The sequence below is a fragment of the Panthera onca genome, chromosome B2, assembly GCF_046562875.1.
Source record: "Panthera onca isolate mPanOnc1 chromosome B2, mPanOnc1 haplotype 2, whole genome shotgun sequence".
NCBI classification, from domain to species: Eukaryota; Metazoa; Chordata; class Mammalia; order Carnivora; family Felidae; genus Panthera; species Panthera onca.
Window position 1 is genome coordinate 40,728,016 of NC_138343.1, and position 22,004 is coordinate 40,750,019.

General features: G+C 41.0%; 1 protein-coding gene, 1 long non-coding RNA gene and 1 pseudogene across 6 annotated transcripts in view; 2 read left to right on the forward strand and 1 right to left on the reverse strand.

The window, feature by feature from the left end:
• The window catches only part of LOC132666341 (uncharacterized), a 30,940-nt gene extending 13,369 nt beyond the window's left edge, over positions 1-17,571 (reverse strand). Inside the window, exons 1-2 of the long non-coding RNA XR_009604615.2 lie at positions 17,459-17,571; positions 4,141-4,294 (exon numbers count right to left, since the gene is read on the reverse strand). This is a non-coding gene — a long non-coding RNA (uncharacterized LOC132666341). The remainder of the gene's footprint in view (positions 1-4,140; positions 4,295-17,458) is intronic.
• The window catches only part of BICRAL (BICRA like chromatin remodeling complex associated protein), a 108,960-nt gene that overhangs the window by 52,736 nt on the left and 34,220 nt on the right, over positions 1-22,004 (forward strand). For 4 of the 5 annotated variants that reach the window (XM_060614389.3, XM_060614388.3, XM_081795741.1 and 1 more), the window contains exons 3-5: positions 18,665-18,710; positions 20,432-20,480; positions 20,564-20,632. In XM_060614389.3, coding sequence (XP_060470372.3) covers positions 18,670-18,710; positions 20,432-20,480; positions 20,564-20,632 — 159 coding nt within the window. In that variant the 5' untranslated portion in view covers positions 18,665-18,669. Of the gene's footprint in view, positions 1-17,679; positions 17,813-18,664; positions 18,711-20,431; positions 20,481-20,563; positions 20,633-22,004 lie in introns of those variants that run through there. The other variant, XM_060614391.3, reaches the window with a different exon arrangement.
• Positions 5,058-10,225, forward strand: LOC132666340 (large ribosomal subunit protein eL42-like; annotated as a pseudogene).

The following is a 22,004-nucleotide window of genomic DNA, read 5'->3' on the forward strand; positions in this document are numbered from 1 at the left end:
ACCCAAAAGTGATATAAGATAGGGTCAAGCCAAATGAAAAGTTTTTATGTTTTCCCTAAGGAAAAGGGTTGTATTGTAGGCACCAATGTCTTAGAAGATGGGACTGTGTTCTAAATTAGTTATACAGTTTCCCCTAACATCATTCAATTCTGGTACATGTGACTGCTACTTTGAGAATGAAGTGGTTTTAAATTAAAGAAAAAAACGCACAGTGAGTTGGCCTTAAAAATAAATTTAGTATTTTGTTCTTAGACCACTGGAGGCCGTCTATAAGTTACTTGACTCCCTTATTTGAGGGTACAGTAAGTAATCTATAGCAGAATAGCCCAGAAGTGAGTAAGGGGTGCCTGGATGGTGCAGTTGGTTGAGCATCTGATCCTTGATTTCAGCTCAGGTTGTGATCTCATGGTTGTGGGTTTGAGCCCCACGTTGGGCTCCACACTGGGCATGGAACGTCTTAGGATTCTCTCTCCCTCTCTCTCTTACCTCTCCCCCACTTGTGCTCACAAGCACTCTCTCTCTCCAAAAAAAAAAAAAAAAAAAGAATATACATATATTTGGGGGCACCTGGGTGGCTCAGTTGGTTGAGCTTCTGACTCTTTGATTTTGGCTCAGGTCATGACCCCAGGGCTGGAGAGTTGAGCCCCACTTTGGGCTCCAAGCTGAGCATGGAACCCGCTTAAGATTCTCGCTCTCTCTCCCTCTGCCCCTCTCCCCCACTCGAGCTCTCTCTCTCTTAAAAAAAAAAAAAAAAAAAAAGGTGAGTACACAAAAGGGTGTTAATTCAGAGGTCCATTCAATTCTGAGCACTCATATAAAAACTAGAAAAGTACGTGATTTATTTATGTAACTGTTTTCCACTTCGGATGTTCAGGAGAATGAAGCTAGGATTTTGATAAGCTTACCAGAAAAGATTGTTGCATGTTTATCATGAAATTTGCCTTTGTGTTTTACACTGGTCCAAGGTTGAGAATTTTGATGAGCTTTTCCACTGCAGTCTTGTGCTTGTAAGTTGTAAAATGTGTTTCTGTTGCTCTCCACTAAGCATGCAAAATATTAGCTTTACTTGACTTCCTTACTCCGGGAATTTTTTGATAACTTTGGTGATGCTGGAGAGTGTCCTTTCTGCCCAGTTGGAATTGCCAGCTTGCTGCTACCATCCTGTGTATCTGGCAGCACCTTCAACATCTTTGCAAAAATTACATCAAACAGTGTTTAGAAATGACCAGACTGTGCTTAGCAAGTATAAAAATAGCTTGTGGATGATATTCAGATGTTTAGAATCCCACTGTGTTTGTTACTGCATTGAGTTTATTCACTTCACATGTTGAACAAGTGCCCTGGGCCCTAGCAGTGCACAGGCTCTATGGACCGACCCCTAAAGGATCTGTGGATAGAAGTGTGGGGAGGGGAGACCATGAACTTGGATATGAAGAAAATTGCATGTTACTTTCATTAGACTCCAGTTGAAATTTATCATTTCCTAAATCTATGAATGAAGGCAACCCAAACCATGAATTAACAATGCCTGGGAATTTGTTACTATTAGAAATATTTTTTGTCCCATTACATTTGCAGATACCTGAAAAAATTACGATCTTCCAAAAGGTAGTAGTTACTAGACTCACCACTAAATCTTGTAAGAATGTGTTGATGAAGAATCACATATATAACTGTATCACAATTTTTAAATATTTTTATACATGTGTTTTTTATTTTTATTTTTTAAATGAATGCATTTTTTTTAAAGTCCTACATATATTATGAACTTTGAAGTATTACTCTGGCAAGGGATCCATAGCCTTCACCAGACAGCCAAAAGGCCCACAAAGGGTCAAGAAACCTCCTCCCTCCTTTGGGGGATTTCCTCCCCCAGCCATATCTGGTACCTGTCAGTAGTTATGGGGTGAAGTGCCTCAACTTCTTTCACACCACTGCTTCTAGGGTTAATTTTAACCGATGAGCTCTGGGTCCTTCATCTCCCTTCAGTGAGATTTAAGTGTCAGACTTCGGCTCAGGTCATGATCTCACTGTTTGTGAGTTCGAGCCCCATGTCAGGCTCTGTGCTGACAGCTCGGAGCCTGGAGCCTGCTTTGGATTCTGTCTCTTCCTCTCTCTGCCCCTCTCCCACTCATGCTCTGTCTCTCTCTCAAAAATAAATAAACATTTTTTTTTAAAGATTTTTTGGGGGCGCCTGGGTGGCTCAGTCAGTTGGGCGGCCGACTTCGGCTCAGGTCATGATCTCGCTGTTTGTGAGTTCGAGCCCCGCGTCCGGCTCTGTGCTGACAGCTTGGAGCCCGGAGCCTGTTTCAGATTCTGTGTCTCCCTCTCTCTGACCCTCCCCCGTTCATGCTCTGTCTCTCCCTGTCTCAAAAATAAATAAAACGTTAAAAAAAAATTAAAAAAAAAATAAAATAATAAAATAAAAATAAAAATAAAAAAAGATTTTTTGATGATAGATCTACAACTAGTTACGGACCACTAGTTATGGCCTTGTTTTTTTTTAGTAAGAATATTCATGGATGCTTTATTTTTTATTGTTATTTTTTATTTCAAAAATTGTTTTCATAACATAAAATTTTCCATTTTAACCATTTCACGTATAGTTCTGTGGCATTAAGTACATTCACACTGTTGTGCAGCCATCCCCACCATCCTTCTCCAGAACTTTCTCATCTTCTCCAACTGAAACTCTGTTCCTTGTAGTCTTTTGATCGAAATAAGTACAAATATAAATTCCCTTCACATGGCATTTCTTAGGGTTTATAAAAGACTTTTCATTAGATAGAAGTTTATATCTTTTAAATGGAGTGTAGAAAAATGAGATTAATTTAGCTTCTTAAAAAAATTATTTTCGTAATGTTTATTTTTGAGAGAGGGAGGGAGAGCGTGAGTGGGGGAAGGGCAGAGAGAGAGGGAGACAGAGGATCCTAGAGCAGGATCTGCTCTGACAACAGAGAGCCCTATGTGGGGCTCAAACTAAGGAACCAGGAGATCATGACCTGAGCTGAAGTCAGACACCTTAGCTGACTGAGCCACCAACGCGCCCCTAATTCAGCCTCTAAAAGTTTTTGTAGAAACTGAAATTTTGCTTGGAGTAATACAGTATATTTCTTCATATTCTTTCTTAAATCCTTCTTTAAAAATATTTGTTCATTTTGGGGTTGTTTTTTTTTTTTTAAGTAGGCTCCACACCCAGCATGGGACTTGAACTCACAACCCTGAGATCAAGAGTCTCATGCTCTGCCGACTGAGCCAGCCAGTTGCCCCTTAAATCATTTTTAAGTTTAAAAAAATTTCTCTCATTTTCTTCCCCTTAAAAAATTTATTTTGTGCACACATCGTCCTTGTGAATCTACTTTTACTGAAGGGGACCCTGGACATCTCTTCCTTGGTTAACATCATTGACTTCGTAAAATGGAATTTTGTTTGTTAAATATTGTTAGCTGTTTTTATAGGGCTTGTTTTTCTTGGAACATACCATAAAACCAAAATATTTTGAATGTTACTCATTGAGAGAGAGCAGTGAGACTCAAGAGTTTGCAAAATAACTTTAACCAGATTGCTAATAAAAAATATTTTTTGCTTATAATTACTACCATTTCAAAGTATCTTTTAAAAGCAGTTCCACACATAGGGACAACAGTACCTACAAACTACACTAATGGATAACAATGGCATCCTATTATTTTGAGGAAATACAGAAAAAGATTCAGCAGTTTTTACTTTAATAGTTTAATTATTACCATGCTGTATTTCAGTGAATTCTTGACTGTAGGATTGGAATGCAAAAAGCAGTCTTTTTTACTATTTGTTGTGACTGGTACTGCACAGTAATGCCCGTTGTTATTAAAAGTAGAAAAAGTCACATTGGTAGGGTTTTTACTTTTATTTCATTAAGCTGTTCTCTGAAAGATGGGTGCCTGGCTGGCTCAGTGGGAAGAGCATGCGACTCTTGATCTCAGGGTCATGAGTTTGAGCCCCACATTGGGCATAGAAATTACTTACATAAATAAAACTTTAAAAAATTTTAAGTTTATTTATCTTGAGAAAGAGAGGGAGAGAGAGAGTGCGTGCACAAGCAGGGGAGGGGCAGAGAGAGAGAGAGACAGAGAATCTGAGGATGTAAGTAAGACTTACCTTTGGCTCTTCTCCTTTTCAATGCCTGTTCCTGAAATTTTTGCTAATGTGTTTTTGGTTGATACTCGTTCATCTTTCTGGGTGGTTAGTTTCAATGTTGGCATTGCTTCCTTTTGCTAAGTCAGCTTGTTGTTGGAGCTAAGGCTCTAAATGACTGTTTTTAGTGGAAGAAAGTAATAAATGTGGCAGTCAATGATTAAAACAGAAATTCGCCTTTTATTTGGAAGTAAAATACAAGAATTCTTTAACTGAAACAGTAGTATAACTGAAGAGAACTGACTTATCTTTTTAATATGTATTATTCTATATACTGAAGTATCGTGATTTATCACAAAGATAGTTTCAATTTCACTTTACTTAATATTTAATAGCAATCAGGCTAGCAGCATTTCTTTTTTTTTTTTTTTAATGTTTGTTTATTTTGAGAGATTGAGCATGCACGTGAGCAGGGGTGGGGAGGAGACACAGAGAGAGAGGGAGAGAGAGATTCCTGACCCAGGCTTGATCCCACGAACCATGAGATCATGACCTGAGCCAAAATCACAAGTGGGATGCTTAACTGACTGAGCCACCCAGACGCCCCTAGCAGCATTTCTTTGTATCATTTCTCAATAATTTCCTGTATATTATTTTCCATAGTCGTTAAAATGTTCAGTCTCTTTTAAAACATAGTAAATTATGGGGCGCCTGGGTGGCTCAGTTGGCTGAGCGGCCGACTTCGGCTCAGGTCATGATCTCGCGGTCCGGGGGTTTGAGCCCCGCGTTGGGCTCTGTGCTGACAGCTCGGAGCCTGGAGCCTGTTTCAGATTCTGTGTCTCCCTCTCTCTGACCCTCCCCTGTTCATGCTCTGTCTCTCCCTATCTCAAAAATAAATAAAACATTAAAAAAATTTTTCTTTAAAAAAATAAAATAAAATAAAAATAAATAAAACATAGTAAATTATAACAACATTTTTTGGCAGGGCATCTGTTTTTTTCCCATATTATTGAGTTGTTTTTCTTCCCTGTAAGGTCTAGTGTTGGTACTCTCAAAAGCCATTCAAGGCTGTGCCAGAAACTCTTCAACTTAGACTTTTACTTGTGAGTCTTTTAAGGAACACAACTATTATTAACATAATAAATGACTGTGCTAAAGATTTGGGAACTCGAAGGAATTATTCTGTTTATGTTTAGTACGCAAATCCCTGTTTTAGGGAAGTTTATTTAATACTAAATAGATTATTATGGAAGGATACACAATCCTTTTGTCCTCTGAATCTTAAAAAATGACACTTCCTTATGCCTCAGAGATTGAGTCATCTGCTCTGGAGCAGAGATGGGGAGTCAGTTGACTTCTCATGACTTTTTCTACGCAGCAGGAATGGCTGTCTAGATACGTAAGGGCCCAGCATAAGCCAGTAGATCCTGGGCATTGGACGGTCCACACTGCATCCCAAATCCTGTGCTTTGTGATGCGAGAAAGTGCTCATGGGTAGCCTAGCTGTATATTTTTGGCAACTAAATAATAAGGAACTGACATCACCCGTCAAAAAGTTAGTTATTTAGACCAAAATCTTAGTAAAGTTATTCAGTAAAGTAAAAGACATTTACTAGGCACGTTTATATCAGGCATTGTCCAAAACTCAGATAATACAAAGATGGAAAGAAACTGCCCCAGCTTTCATGGAACTTGTAAATTAACAAGGGGACCAGAAAAACAAAGTTTTGTCAACACACCTGTCAGATGCTAGTAACATGTCAGATGTGCTCTGGGGATACAAATAAGTAAACAATTAATTTTGCCTGGGGGTTTAAAAAAAATAGTATAATTTTACTCCAAGCCTTAAAAAATAGGCAGGCATTGTCAGTTGGCCACTTGGAGGTGGGTAGGAAGGTCTGTCTTCTCAAAAAGATAAGTGCAAAGCCAAAGAATTTAAAAAGTGATGTGATAGTTTGGGGGACATGGTCAAGATGGCAAAGAGCCAAGGGTCCCTTCATTACAGGGAGGGTAGGGTGGGCAGGGATTCAAAATGAGGCTAGAGCTTTTTCTTTCCGTGCCAATAGCGTTCTTGCAGCCATGGTGAGCGTTCCTAAAACCCACCACACTTTCTGCAAGAAGTGGAGTGAGCACCAACCACACAAAATGACCCAGTACGAGAAAGGCAAAGATCCTCTTTATGCCCAGGGAAAGTGGCGTTATGACAGGAAACAGTGGCTACAGTGGGCAAACTAAGCCGATTTTCCAGAAAAAGGCTCAAACTACAAAAGAAGATTGTGCGGAGGCTTGGATGTGTTGAACCCAACGCAGATCTAAGAGAATGCTGGCTATGAAGAGATGCAAGCATTTTGAACAGGGAGGAGATGAGAGAAAGGGCCAAGGGATCCAGTTCTAAGCTTATTTTGCTACATCATGAACACAATAAAACCTTGAGGTTATGTTCACTTCATTTGGTTGCAGTTGGTCTTTTGAGAGGCAGGTAAACTAGTGCCCTCAATAAAATTCCCTTTGTGGGGAAATTTATGCTTAAAAAAAAAAGAGGCTAGAATCTACTGTAATGAGCCAGTGTTTCCAGCTCACTGATGCCAAAAAACACGACGCAGTCTAAAAGTTGCTCAGCTTCGGGATGGGTGTCTTAGCTGCTCTTCATCAGTCTTCTCAAAGCACTCTAGACTCTTTTTACTTAAATTTGGGCTGTGCTTTAGTTGAGAATAGAAGATAGGCGTCGCGAGGATAACCACAGAGAGTAATGTCTGATCAGTGTCGAAAGACATGGTGGTTGCTTTTAGAATTCTAGGTAGAGAATCCTAAGGTTGTCAGAGAAGGATTCGCAGAGGTTCAAGCTACCAGGAAGAGCATTCCAGGTAAGAAAATTGTCACCTGGACAAGGGTGGGGGGAGTGCACGTTGTGTTTGGGGGCAGGAGAGTGGCAGTTTGGCTAGAATTAGCATGTAGGGGAAGAGCAGGAAATGACTTTAGCCCCATTGTGCATTCTAGGCTTAAGTAGAATTATTTTCCACTTTAGATTGTTCTCCCATAGGAATAACCTGGTCTTCAAAAAAATACACTTTCTTGGAAAACTAAAGTAGGTTTCAAGGAGAAGGGCCTGGGGTGCCTGATCCTGTTGGAGCTTTTGCCATCTTGTGGCCAACATACTGGAAAGGATGATAGGTTCATTTCGAAAAATGTTCACTAACAACAAGGAGATACCACTTCACACCTGCTAGAATGGCAAAAACTCAAGAGATGTCAGCAAGGATGTGGACAAAATGGAACCCTAGTGCACTGTTGGTGGAAACGTAAATTGGTGCAGCCAATACGGAAAACAGTATGCAGATTACTAAAAAAATTAAAAATAGAGCCACCATATGAGCCAGGAATCCCACTTTCAGATATATAGCTGAAGGAAATGAAATCACTGTCCCAAAGAGATATCTGCACCCCCTGTTCACAGCGCCATTATTCACAATAGCCAAGATATGGAAACAACCTAAGTAACTGCCGATGGATACATTGATAAAGAAGTTGTTTTATACACACACATGCCCATATACCTACACTGGAATATTGTTCAACCATAAGAAAGAAAGACACCCTGCCATTTGTGACAGCATGGATGAACATTGAAAGCATAGCATAAACTAAGTGAAATAAGTCACACAAACATAGACAAATACTATATGATCTCACTTATATGTAGAATGTAAAAAAGTTGAACTTGCAGAAGCATACTCAGTTGGTGATTGGTTGCCAGAGGCTGGGTTTAGGAAATGGGGAGATATTGGTCAAAGGGCACAAACTTCCTGTTATACGATGAATAGGTTCTTTACAAAAGGGGGGTTGGGGGAAGGGAGTGCCTGGATGGCTCAGTTGGTTGAGCAACCAGCTCTTGATTTAGGCTCAGGTCATGATCTCGCAGTTCATGAGCTCGAGCTCCGCATTAGGCTCTGCACTAATAGTGTGGAGCCTACTTGGGATTCTCTCTCTATTCTTCTCTCTCTCTCTCTCTCTCTCTCTCAAAATAAATAAATAAACTTAGAAAAAATAAGATGAATAAGTTTGAGGGATCTCATGCATAGCATGATGACTGCAGTGTATTATATACTTGAAATTTGTTGAGAGTAGATTTTAAATATTCTTACCACACAAAAAAATTGGCAAGTATGTGAGGTGATGGAGATATTAACTAACCTTATTGTGGTCATCATTTCAAAATATACACATGTATCAAATCATCACACTGTATACCATAAACCTATACTGTCTTATTTGTCCACTATATGTCAATAAAGCCAGGAGTAAGAAAGAAAAAGTTTATTGAGGCTTTGTAATATGTATGCCAGGTGCTATTCTGGATGCTGAGGTTCACTGGTGAATAGACGCAAACCTCTGCCCTGATAGAGCTGACATTCCAATGTAAATATGAGTAAATACGGGAAAGAGGGGTATGGAGAAATACAGGAATTACCTGTATTTGATGGGAAGGAGTGGAAGGAATGATACTGAAACTGGTTTAAGTCATACGCTCCCAAGTAAGATTTCACCTACAGCATTTCCCTTCAGTCAAACTACCAAAAAACTGAACCCTTTCTCTGAGTTTGGAGAGTAAGCAGCCTCAATTTGTATCTCTGAGCTGACCAGAGGCCCTTGTTTGCAGGTCCTACCTGACTGTAGTTGGGGACAGGTTCCCCAGGTTGCCTGAAATTTGCCTGAGTATGTGTTATAACATGAGGGAAAGAGTGACCAACCTCAGGAGGTCAAGGAGAAAACTCCATAGTAACCCCCGATTCCTGGTGAATCTCTGCGGGAGCTGGAGGAACAGGATTCCACGTTTGATTTTTTTTTTTTTTTTTTTTTTTTTTTTTGGTGTACTATATTTCCTTTTAGGTTTTTTTTCATGTGTCTTTTAAAAATTTTAATTCCAGTGTAGTTAACATATGGCGTTATGTTAGTTTTAGTGTACGAGGACTCCATGGGTTTTTTTTTTTTAATGTTTGTTTATTTTGAGGGGAGAGGGAAGGGCAGAGAGAGGGAACAAGAATCCCAAGCAGGCTCCTCGCCTTCAGCATGGAGTCTGACATGGGGCTCGAACCCATCAACTGTGAGACCATCTAAAGTCGAAATCAAGAGTCAGACACAACCAACTGAGCCACCTAGGCACCCCCCAATGTTTTCAGTAACCAACTTTAGGGGCGCCTGGGTGGCTCAGTCAGTTGAGCATCCGACTTCAGCTCAGGTCATGATCTCATGGTCCATGGGTTTGAGCCCCACATCGGGCTGTCCACTGACGGCTCAGAGCCTCGAGCCTGCTTCAGCTTCTGTGTCTCCCTCTCTCTCTGCTCCTCTCCTGCTCATTCTCTCTCTCTCTCTCTCTCTCTCTCTGAAAAATAAATAAACATGAAAAAAAAAATAACCAACTTTAGTCTATATTATTTTGAAGCAAATCCTAGATATCATAGTAATTGAACTCACACCTGCTTCAATATGGATCTCTAAAGGATGATTTTTTTTTTTAATGTTTTTGGGGTTTTTTTTTTTTTGTTTTTTTTTTTTGAGACAGAGAGAGACAGAGCATGAACGGGGGAGGGACAGAGAGAGAGGGAGACACAGAACCTGAAACAGGCTCCAGGCTCTGAGCCGTCAGCACAGAGCCCGACGCGGGGCTCGAACTCACGGACCACGAGATCGTGACCTGAGCTGAAGTCGGACGCTTAACCGACTGAGCCACCCAGGTGCCCCTAAAGGATGATTTTTTTAAATATAACCCCAATTTCATTATTCTATCTAAAAAATCTTAACAGAATGTAATATATCTGTAAGTCCCACCAGGAATTACAAAATTTCAATGTTGGTATTCTCTAGGGATTTGTCAGTTTGTTAGAATTAAACTAGAATTATGTTGGGGTGCCTGGGCTGCTCAGTCGGTAGAGCATCCGACTTCAGCTCAGGTCATGAACTCACAGATCGTGAGTTCGAGTCCTGTGTCAGGTTCTGTGCTGACAGCTCAGAGCCTGGAGCCTGCTTTGGAGCCTGTGTCTCCTTCTCTCTCTGTTGCTCCCCTGCTTTCTCTCTCTCTCTCTCTCTCTCTCTCTCTCTCTCTCTCTCTCTCTCTCTCTCTCAAAAATAAATAAAGATTAAAAACATTTTTTTGACTAGTATTACATGCGTTTTTAATCATGCGAGGTCTTTGGGAACACAGTCTTTGCATAAAATGCAGCTACACTATATTTAAACCCTGAATGAATATTTATTTAGTGTTTCTTACACCTGTTTATGTGCTCTTTGCTGGGAATATGAAGATGAATATGACAAGATCCCTGCTTTTGAGGATAGCTCTATGATATTGTCTTATGCTGTTAATTTCTAGGTGATAGTCTATTAGTAACATTTAAGTTTGAAGTCAGTCTAGTGTGTTAGTCCACTGTAATTGAGCCATAACTTAATACTCCTACAAGCTATGCAGTATGAGTTCAGAGCACCCCTCATTACTGGAGGGCTTTGTTATTTTCTGAGTTTGGTATCTCTTGAACCACCTCAGCTCTGAATCTAGATGCAGCAAAGACTTTTGGGACTCAGCCAACGCTCTTTTGATAACCTCCTTTGTTGGGACCTGGGCCCCCAGCCTGGTGCAAAATTGGCAGCTGAGACTGAAAGAATATGACAAAGAGAGGCCTGGAAAGCTTTTCCCTGGGAACATCTCTGCATCAGTCAATGTGTATATAGGTCTTCTGTCTGTGGATTCTTAAGTGGATCTTGAAATTTTGAGAGGCCGTTAGCAAACACGGTTAGCACAATTTTTATGAGCCCCAAAGTTCTCCAGTGTATGTATTTCTGGACAATTTTAGAATCTGTTAATGTTTCTCACACTTGAGATCTCAGACCACCCAAAGTTATTTTCTCAGACCCTAGCTTGAGAAACACTGATTTGTTTGGTTAATGATTTTATAGTCAGTAATCTTAAGGTTATTATCACTGTGTTGGAATTTATCTTAAAGAAGTTTGATGTGTTTATCAAACAATATCACTATTCTGTTGCTAAAATAATCATGATTCTTGATTTTTATGGATCCTTGGGTTTTTTTTTTTAATGTTTATTTATTTTTGACAGAGAGAGAGAGAGAGAGAGAGAGCGCAAGCATGAGCAGGGGAGGGGCAGAGAGAGAGGGAGACACAGAATCCAAAGCAGGCTCCAGGCTCCGAGCTGTCAGCACAGAGCCCGACGTGGGGCTCGAACTCACGAACCGTGAGATCATGACCTGAGCCAAAGTCGGACGCTTAACCAACTGAGCCACCCAGGCTCCCCATGATCCTTGGGTTTTCATTTTCAGATTGACCACTGTTGATGGTCATTCTTTCACAACACATAAAAACCACTGCATTCTAGGAGTTGGAGAAGTTAAAAGGATTTCAAACTTGTTTTCTCCTAGCTAAATAAGAATTGAAGGGGGAGAAGTGGAACATCAGAGTGTCTCCACCACCAATATTTAGGCCTCCAAGAAAACCTTGGAGAATCCTAGGTCACCAAGGAACAAAGTTTAAAAATCATAGCTGTGGCTATTAACTTCATTTAGGGGTGGACAAAGGGGCCCTGAGAGATTGGAGCTTGTCGGTAATCACACAGTTAGTTAATGTCAGGTATCCAAAACAAGCCCTTTGCCTTCCAAATTCAGTGTTCTCCCCGATATGTCCCTTGCTCTGTAAACCGTGCCAGACTTTGCCCTGACCCCCTGAGGTCGGCCACTCTTTCCCCCCACCTTAGGGCACATTGTTTAGCCGGCTGGATTTCTTAAAAATGAGGTTTATTTCCATCCTGCCTCATTCTAAATAGGAATTAAAGCAGCTTTTTAAGGCCTTCAAATTCTACATTTCATGAGGTGAACCAGGGCCCAATACTGCCTACTTAATGGTCATCTTTTCTGATGGAGGAATTTTTTAATCCCCAAGTTCTTCTAATAATATTTCTTAGTCTTTTCTGTCTTCTCTTCATTGCTGCTAGAAGACATCAAAATGAAGGAAGTTCTTTGTTGAATAATAACTGAAAAACTCAGAGCCCATTGTGTTGAGTTTGATTGCTTCTCTGTATTGCAAATGAGTATAATTGTGAAAATACAGTCATGTTTCCTTTTCTAGTAAAATGTCATATTATTTCACAAAAAAGCCCAGGAGCTTCACCTGAAGAAGCTTGAGAATCCCTGCCAAAACTCTCAGCACTTCTCACATTGCATTGTGATAAATTATTGAATGTCTCCCTTCCAAAAGAAAGTGGGTGCCTTAAAATCGGAAACCATGGCAGAAAGTTTCACACTGTCTTGCAATTACAAAATTTAATAGCCCATAACTATTACAATATAGTAAAAGGAGTACAAAGAGGATACTTTAGGGGCACCTGGGCGGCTCACCCCTGTCAGTTAAGCATACAACTCTTGATTTTTGGCTCAGGTCATGACCTGCCAGTCTGTGGGATCAAGTCCCACGTCTGGCTCTGTGCTGACAGTGCGGAGCCTGCTTGGGATTCTCTCTCTCCCTGTCTGCCTGCATCTCCCCTACTAGCTCACGCTCTCTCTCTCTCTCTCTCAAAATAAATAAATAAGCTTTAAAAAAAAAAAAGAGAGGGGGCGCCTGGTTGGCTCAGTCAGTTAAGCGTTCTACTTTGGCTCAGGTCCTGATCTCACAGCTTGTGGGTTTAAGCCCTGCATCAGGCTCTATGCTGACAGCTAAGAGCCTGGAGCCCGCTTCAGATTCTACATCTCCCTCTCTCTGTCCCTTCCCTGTTTGCACTGTGTGTGTGTGTGTGTGTGTGTGTGTGTGTGTGTCAAAATTAAAGAAACACTTAAAAAAAAAAGAATACTTTATAAAATTTTTTAATGTTTATTATTTTTGAGGGAGAGACAGAGAGCAAACAGGCAAGAGGCAGAGAAAGAGGGAAACACAGAATTGGAAACAGGCTTCAGACTGAGCTGTCAGCACAGAGCCTGATGCAGGGCTTGAACCCACAGACCATGAGATCATGACATGAGCTGAAGTTGGCCACTTAACCAACTGAGCCACCCAGGTGCACCAAAAAAGAATATTTTATATCTTAATTGACATAAACAGCTACTTGCCCTGGGTAAGTGGTTATTTTATGGCATAACTTTTTGATCATGACACTCATTGGAAAATTGTTCGCTAAAACGTAGTCATTCACTTTTCAGCATTGCTTTTACAGTCCTACAAAAATATCAAGTGTGCTTACATTTATTATTTTTACTTTATTTAATAAATCATCATTTATTAACTTTAAGTGTGCTTACATTTATTATTACATTTTATGTCATTCTCATTTGATATCCCTAGCCTTAATACAGTACCTGGCACATAGTAGGTGCTAAATGTTTACTAAATGAATCATGAATAGTGACCAACTTTATTAAAGATACAGATTAAAGAAGCAGCTTTCCTCCTTCCCTAAGCTATTCTGCAGGGTAGAAAACAAAAGGAGGCATGGGATAAAACTGTACGATTGATTTAGTTTCCTCTTCCCCCCTCCTCAATATACTCTGACTTATAATTTGTGCTAATGAATTCATATAAACTGTCGTTACCTCCTAACGTGATTTTTTTTTCAAAACCTTAAAAATAGCTGTTGTAGGGCTGAGATGGAGAAACTGGGACTGAATTTACTTTCCTGCGTTAAAAAAAGTTAAAAATAGGATAAAATATATTAAACAGTGGTTTTGAGACATGGGAAATCAGGCAGCATGGAGAGCAACTCCTGAGAAATGGAAAACGGATGAGGTGAGCCCTATTTGTAATTGTTCCAGCTTACTGTCTGGAGAGAGTTGCCAGGCCACGGCGTAGGGAAGGGGACCCCAGATGGAGTCTGATCATCTTCCAGGGATGAGCTGATGTGGTTGGAAGGGGAAAGTGGCTCAAACACAAGGCACAGTACCGGAGAGGAGAGTGCTACCCAGACAGAAAACGCCTGAGTCCTCAGCTGATGACTGGTCAGTCCATGGGGGCTGAAGGACAACTACCCAAGTCCTGGGAGAGAACCATCCAAAAGGATCAGAGGAAACAACGCTTAGAGCTCACACAGGGCAGAAAATGGTTTGTGTTCCCACCTGTGAGAGCGCGAAAATCCTTGCAATCCATGAGACATCAACAAGGTATGCCATCAAGTGAAGGGTACTGCCTCAGGATAGGGCAAAACTAGCCCTATGGATTGACAGAGCTTAAAAGCAAGCCTCAAGACGATCAAATGATTTAATAAGAACTTAATTTTGTCCTAGACAAAGTTCAAAAATATCTGCAGGGATACAAAACTATCCAGCGCTCAATAACACAAAATTAACAATGTCTGGCATCCAATAAAAATGTACCAGGCAGGGGCACCTGGGTGGTACAGTTCAGTGATTTAATTCCAGAACATTTTCATCATCCCAAAAAGAAACCCCATACCTGTGACATCTAGGCCTTTGCAGTCTTTTGCTAAAACCAAGAATGCTGCACTGGATATTCTTATACACATGTGCAAAAATACCTGTAGGACAAATACCTGAAAATATTTGCCAAGTAGAATAATTTGTGCGCCTAAAATTTTGAAAGCTATTGCTAAATTATTCTCTCTAGAGGTTATGGAGTTTACACTCTACTGGCAAAGCATAAAAGTTGCTGTTTCCCCACTTCCTCACCATCATGGTCCTTTACCAAACTTTTATCTTTACCAGTCTGGTAAGTCGTAGTATCTCATTGAAATTTTAATTTATATTTCTCATGTTCAAAGAGAGGTTGATTATTTTTATATGTTTAGGAGCTACTTTCCTTTTTTAGTGAACTGATGGTTCATATGTTTGATTTTCTGCAGGGTAGCTGTTTTTTTGTTTTGTTTTGGTTTTTTTGTTTTTGTTAGGGGAAGAGAGAATCTTAAGTAGGCTCCATGTTCCGTAAGGAGACAGACACGGAGCTCAATCTCAACGACCATGAGATCATGATCTGAACCAAAATCAAGAGTTGGATGCTCAACTGACTGAGCCACCCAAGTGTCCCTGTTTTTCTTTTGTTGTTGTTGTGTTTATAGAAGGTATTTGTGTATTAGGGAGAAAAGCCCTTTGTGATATGAACTGGAAGTATTTTTTCCACTTAATGTTTTTTTGGGTTTTTTTAGTCTTTGACTTTGTTTACTTTTTTCCTTTATCATGCAGAATTTTAAAATCTGATGTTGTCAAATTTGTCAATCTTTTCTTTTATACCTCTGTATCTTGTGACAGACTTTCCCTACTCTAAGATTAAAAAAAACTATTTCTCCCATGTATTCTTCTAGTACTTTAAGGTTCTCCTCCCCTCTCTGCCCCTATTTAATTGTTTGATCCATCTAGAATTTATTTTTGTATAAAATGTAAGGTATGGATCTCCGATCTTTTCTCCATACAGCTAACACCTTTCCCCCATTGATTTAAAATGTCACTTTTATACTGTGTCCTCTTGATTAAAAGCCACTATTCAAAGTGTTGACTCCGATAAGGACAATTTTAATACTAGCTTTAATTTTTTTAAGAGTGGTAATCCGGAGCACCTGGGTGGCTCAGTCAGTTAGGTGGCCAAATCTTGATTTCAGCTCAGGTGATAACCTCACGGTCTGTGAGTTCGAGCCCCGGGTCGGGTTCTGTGCTGACCGTGCAGAGCCTGCTTGGGATTCTCTCTCTCCTTCTCTCTGCGCCTCCCGTGTTTGTACGCATGCATACATTCTCCGCCCCCCCCCTCAAAATGACTAAATAAAAATAAACTTAAAAACATAAAAAGAGTGTAATCAGGTGTCTGAGGCAGTGATTTCTGACCTGTTGGGATGCCTCTCAGGATTCTGTAAGAAATACAGTCCCCTTCCCTCTGTGACAAATCCTCCTGTCATCAGCTGCTGTTACTGAGGGGAGTGTGTCTCCCTCAAGTGTGTTGGGCCAAGAAGTAGTTTTTAACCATTGACCTAGGGGGACTCCTCTTTCACAGAGCGTTCTAAATTTCACCTAGTGATTCCAGGGTTGTTACTTTACGGAGGAAAGAGCCTCCGCAAGAGTCCAGAAGGAAAGGGGGAGCCTACCTATCCAAAGAAAACTAAACTCTTTACCTTGGAGACATTAGTTTCTGATCCTCAGGTTGTCTTCCCACACTAGAATTGTCAATTTCTACACCTCTCCTTTGGGAAATTGCCTTTGGTGGACCATGTGTCCTCCTGGGGAAAGGAACTACTGGGTTAGACGTGGGATGACTGTGCTTTGGCAGTGTGCAGAGCTGGGGACATAGCGATAAGAGTCATCTCTTTTAATTTGAAACTCTTTAAAGTCAGAAAAGAGGATGGCCCTTTAAAAAGTGGAATTCTCCGGGTACCCCTGACTATAAAATAGGCTCGTGGAGTTCTACCCACAGGGGGCTAGCGACAGAGGCTTGTGTGGTTGGATGGATGCCACTGACTAGGACAGATGTCCCCAGGGAGCATTCTGTCAAGTGTTGGAGCAGCCCATTCAGTTTGATAGGGGAGGATGCACAATGGCTTTTACTTTCATCCAAAGTTGTGTAAGTGTTCTCTTATTTACGCCACTCAAGGAGTAGCTGGTCACTTTGAACTTTGGGGCAGCAGATGTTCTCGGTGCTTGAAAGTCCCAGTGGCAGTGACACCTTGGTAGAGTGACCGGCGCTGACATCCTTTCTCAGTTTGTTAACCTTTGGGTGTCTCTTCCGCTAGAGGAGCGTGTACAGGTGTGAAGTCGTGAGGGAAGCTGGGATAGCTGGGAAAGGTTGTTGTGGTATAGGCTATTTTTCCCTTACATTTTCATTAGTTTGTTCCAGAAACCATGGACACTATAAATAATAATAAATCCTATCCACTTTATAGGCTTCATGATATGTCCTAATTGCCTCATTTATTCCACGTGATTGTGATGTCTGGGAGACGAGCTCATGGCGCAGTAATGAGCTGTGGCTGATGCAGTTCTTCTACCACATAAAATATCAGGATTTAAGGGAGGCCCTTCCCACAGATTTCTCTGTGTCTATTTAATGATAGTTTTCCTGCTTTTCCTAGCTGTGGCATTTTCACTTCTCAGAAGTCTGGTCTTGCTAGCATGTTCCTAAGTAACTCCACATCTGAGGCCTCAAAGCACATTTCACCTTGCCTGCCACCCTTCTCACACTTTAGCCTGGATGTTACCCTTGGATCGGCCTTCCCCCTCTTCTTCCTCCTGTGTCACCCACCACCTCGCCTCTCCACCAGAGTTCCACTCAGACACCTGCTCGTCACCCCCAGGCCATTCAGCACCTGAACAAATCCCCCTCCCCACCGCGGGAAGGTCTCACATTGGGGGATACTTACCCCTTCCAGACCCTTCCTGGGGAGAGCAAGTTTCCTTCCATGTGGCAGGAGCCAGTTTTATACTTTTGTCTGGCCTCGTGACTGAGAGGATGGGAGGTCTGGGGGAGCTGGAGAGGAGATGGCAGTTTTAACCAAGGAAAAAACACTGAGTAGAAATGATCCCTTCTGCCTTCTTCGGGCGTGTCCCTCTTCTGGGCATCTCTTCAGGATTTCATTCCTCCGTCCAACTGCCGTTCACAACTGCCCTTTCCAACTGCTCCAGAACTCTTGGCCCCGGCATTCCGTGATGTAAATTATTCCACGCATGGCTCGAAATGGGTGCGAAGCAGTGTTGCCAGGTGTCGGATCACTAGTGTAAGTTTACCGGATCTCGGGGGAGGGACGAGAAAGGGGGAGAACTGCTCTTGGAATTTGTCCGGTTGTTACCATTTCAGCCCGGAGCACAGTCACCGCGCTGGCTGAGCTTGATGCTGGCGGTGGCTGGGGAGACAGGGAGCTTGCTGGGGGCTGGGAGCCGGGGGTGAATTGAGGGTTGAGATTTTCCACTTTAAAGATTCCAGTGATGGGATGTAGATTGTTTGGAATTGAAGGGTTGGCGGTGCTGCTGCTGCTCCTGGGGGAGGAACCTGGGACCTCCGGGGCAAAGCCAAAGCCTGTAGCAGTCCAGCCTGGAGCTATGGTGTCTCCTCTGTCTCAGAAAAGTAGGGAGAACCGGCTTTTCTGTTTCTGTAAAGAGAGCCAAACTATGGCAAGAAATCCACATTGCTCACCGTGTTTGGAAACACTCGGTCATAAAACTCAAACACCTCTTGGATGCATGAGATTTTTCTCTAAAACAAATACTATTTTCTCCCCTTTTGCACGATATGTTTTGAGGAAGTTCCTGTTCCTGGTTTACGGTCCCTTCGGGGAATCTGTGTGGGAAGGATTGCCGCCAACTATCTTTGATTTATCTAGATTCCTTTTTGACTTGTAAGTTAAGGATTTGTGTTCAATAAAAACAACTTAAATTGAATATTTAGTCTCTTGAATAACCACAAAATTAAAAAAAAAAAAAAACCTCCCATTAAAAACAAGCAGTTAAAGAAAAAGCTTCCATGAATTACACAGTTATTTAGGAAAGTATAGAGTGTATTTTTGTGTTGCGTTGGCGCGACTGGCTTTAATCTGCTTTCTAACCAGCGTTCTCTTATTCCTTTTGTGTAGTTGTCATGGATGATGACGACGACTCGTGTCTCCTTGATCTTATTGGGTAAGATGCTCATTCCAGAACCAGGGTGAATCAGATGTGTAAGGTTTGCCGTACTAAAACAACCTACTAAGCTAGCATATTAAAATTGGGTGGGTTTTGGGGGCACCTGGCTGCCTCAGTCAGTGGAGCGTGTAACTCTTGATCTCAGGGGCATGAGTTCAAGCCCTACATTGGGAGTAGAGAGTACCTAAAATTTAAACTTATACCCCAATGTTTATAGCAGCAGTTTCAACAAGAGCCAAATTATGGAAAGAGCCTAAATGTCCCATCAACTGTTGAATGGATAAAGAAGTTGTGGTTTATATATACAATGGAATACTACTTGGCAATGAGAAAGAATGAAATATGGCCTTTTGTAGCAACGTGGATGGAACTGGAGAGTGTTATGCTAAGTGAAATAAGTCATACAGAGAAAGACAGATACCATATGTTTTCACTCTTATGTGGATCCTGAGAAACTTAACAGAAGACCATGGGAGAGGGGAAGGGGGAAAAAAAGTTAGAGAGGGAAGGAGGCAAACCATAAGAGACTCTTAAAAACTGAGAATAGGGGTGCCTGGGTGGCTCAGGGTTGAGCGTCTGACTTTAGCTCAGGTGATGATTTCACAGTTCGTGAGTTTGAGCCCTGTGTTGGGCTCTGTGCTGATGGCTCAGAGCCTGGAGCCTGCTTCGGATTCTGTGTCTCCCTCTCTCTCTGCCCCTCCCCTACTTGTGCTCTGTCTCTCTCTGTCTCTCAGAAATAAATAAATAAATGTAAAAAAAAAAAATTAAAAAAAAACTGAGAATAAACTGAGGGTTGATGGGGGGTGGGAGGGAGGGGAAAGTCGGTGATGGGCATTGAGGAGGGCACCTGTTGGGATGAGCACTGGGAGTTGTATGGAAACCAATTTGACAATAAATTTCATATTAAAAAAAATAAAAAAGTGGGGTGGGTTTTTAAAATAAAAATCAAGGGGCACCTGGGTGGCTCAGTTGGTTAAGCATCCGACTTCAGCTCAGGTTATGATCTCACGGGTTGCAACTTCAAGCCTTGCATTAGGCTCTCTGCTGTCTGCACAGATCCCACTTCAGATCTCTGTCTCTCTCTGCCCCTCCCTGGCTCTCATGTGCATGCTCTATCTCTCTCTCTCAAAAATAAATAAACATTTAAATAAATAAATAAATAAATAAATAAATAAATAAATAAATAAATAATCAACATAGATTAACAAAGATATTTGGATATGATAGGGTTCATACTTAGGTTATCCTTTATTAAATTTACTTTCTAACAAATCCCAGAGACAGAAATAAGTGATAATAGGAAATGGAACAACATCAGGAAAATCAATAATAAAACCAAAAAACTAATAGGGGCGCCTTGGTGGTTCAGTCAGTTAAGCATCCAACTCCTTGATTTTGGCTCAGGCCATGATCTCATGGTTCATGAGATTGAGCCCCACATCAGGCTCTGTGCTGATAGCATGAAGCCTGCTTGGGATTCTCTCTCTCTTTCTCTCTCTCTCTCTCTCTGCCTCTCTCTCTCTCTCTCTCCAAATAAATAAATAAATAAACTAAAAAAAAAAACACCCACAAAACAAAAAAACTAATAAAATCGTTTAAAAACAGGGAGAGAATTTTACTCAGGCTATGTCATTTTCTTTTGACCTTAGTGAGAATGAATCCTAAATACAGGTTATGTATTTATTTGCTGATTTCCTTTCCTTGTTGTTGTTTTCCAGAGACCCACAAGCATTGAACTATTTTCTACACGGACCTAGTAATAAATCTGTAAGTAATACTTAGAACATCACAGATATAAATTTTGTTCCTTCTTTACAGTTAATCACCTTATTGAATTTGTACCTTTGCAGAGCAACGATGACTCAACTAGCACAGGATATTCTGCAGCCAATTCAAATTCAATTTTCGCCAACTCCAGTGTGAGTATTGGAAGCTGAATTCAGTGGTCAAGTGTTTCTCCCTCCTTGCTGCCTTGGGTCCGGAGGCTTCAATCGCCTTTGGATCCTGATGGGAGTTATTACCTTGTCTCTTATAACTGGCATGGAAGGAAATCTACCGAATGGTGTTGACATTGTCTCCTTTTAACTTAGTCAATTAAGATAAACTATATGAGATTTACTTTGCCATTTTCCTGACTTATAACCTAAGAAAGCCATATTAGGATGTTTAGGGACTTGTTACATAGCTTTAAAGAAATTACTCTTCATTGTCGTTACTTACCAAACATTTTCATCTTAAAACGAGAAAAAAAATTAATGACTGAAAATTACTGAGCATTTAGTATGTTCTTGGCACCAACCATTTAGCATGATTAACCTCATTAATCCACGTGATAACTCCAAGAAGTAGGTTCTATTATGATCTCTATTTTATGGATGAGGAAACTAAAGCACAGAGAGGTTAGTACTTGCTCAAAATTATACAGCCAGGAGTTAGAGAGCTAGGATTCTCCCTCAGATCACCAATTCTGGATTCCATATTCTCAAGCTCTAGGAGTGCCCAGACAAGAAACCTGACCTGGGGGAGAGGGAAGTCCTGCCTACAGACTATGTCCAGATGACTACATTCAAGCCTATCTTAATCAAGTGCCTTCTTCCATCATGGATGGTAGCCCAGAGTCAGACTGCCCCAAGTGTGAATCCTCACTCTGCCACCTCCTAGCCCTGTCACCTTGGATATGTCACTAAATCTCTATAGAGTTCAGTTTCCTTATTTATGAAACCAGGAGAATAACAGAACTACTTCCTAGGTTGGTTAACATTAATTGACTAGTCCAGGGAAATTACTTGGTACAGTGCTCAATAAAGATTAAGTTATCATCAGGGCCTTTATTTCCTTCATCTATGACATGGAATGGTATTCAGAAAGCCCTTGGGAGTGCAGAGTTCTTTCACGTGTCTGAGTGTGTGTAAGTTATGTCAGATCATAGGATGTATGACACGTCCACATGCTACAGGTGGCTTTGAAGTTACAACACTGATCTCCTGTAAGGCTTGTGAATCAGTAGCACTTTTGAAATTCATTCTGAACGAGTAATAATTTTATGTGGTGCCATTAAGCACATAAGGTAGATATTTAGCCTGTCCCTTGATGTGAATGATTTTTATTTACCAACTCTCCCCCTTCCATGTGAGTATGACTTCTGACTTTTCAGACTGCCAGTATGTATTTATTGGGAATTTCTATTACATCATGGGAGGTGAAGTAGAAATTATTTTTTTCAGTAGAAATATTTTTCAAGGATGGCCGTTTAAACTTATGGCCTGTTAATTTGTACATTGTAAAAACATT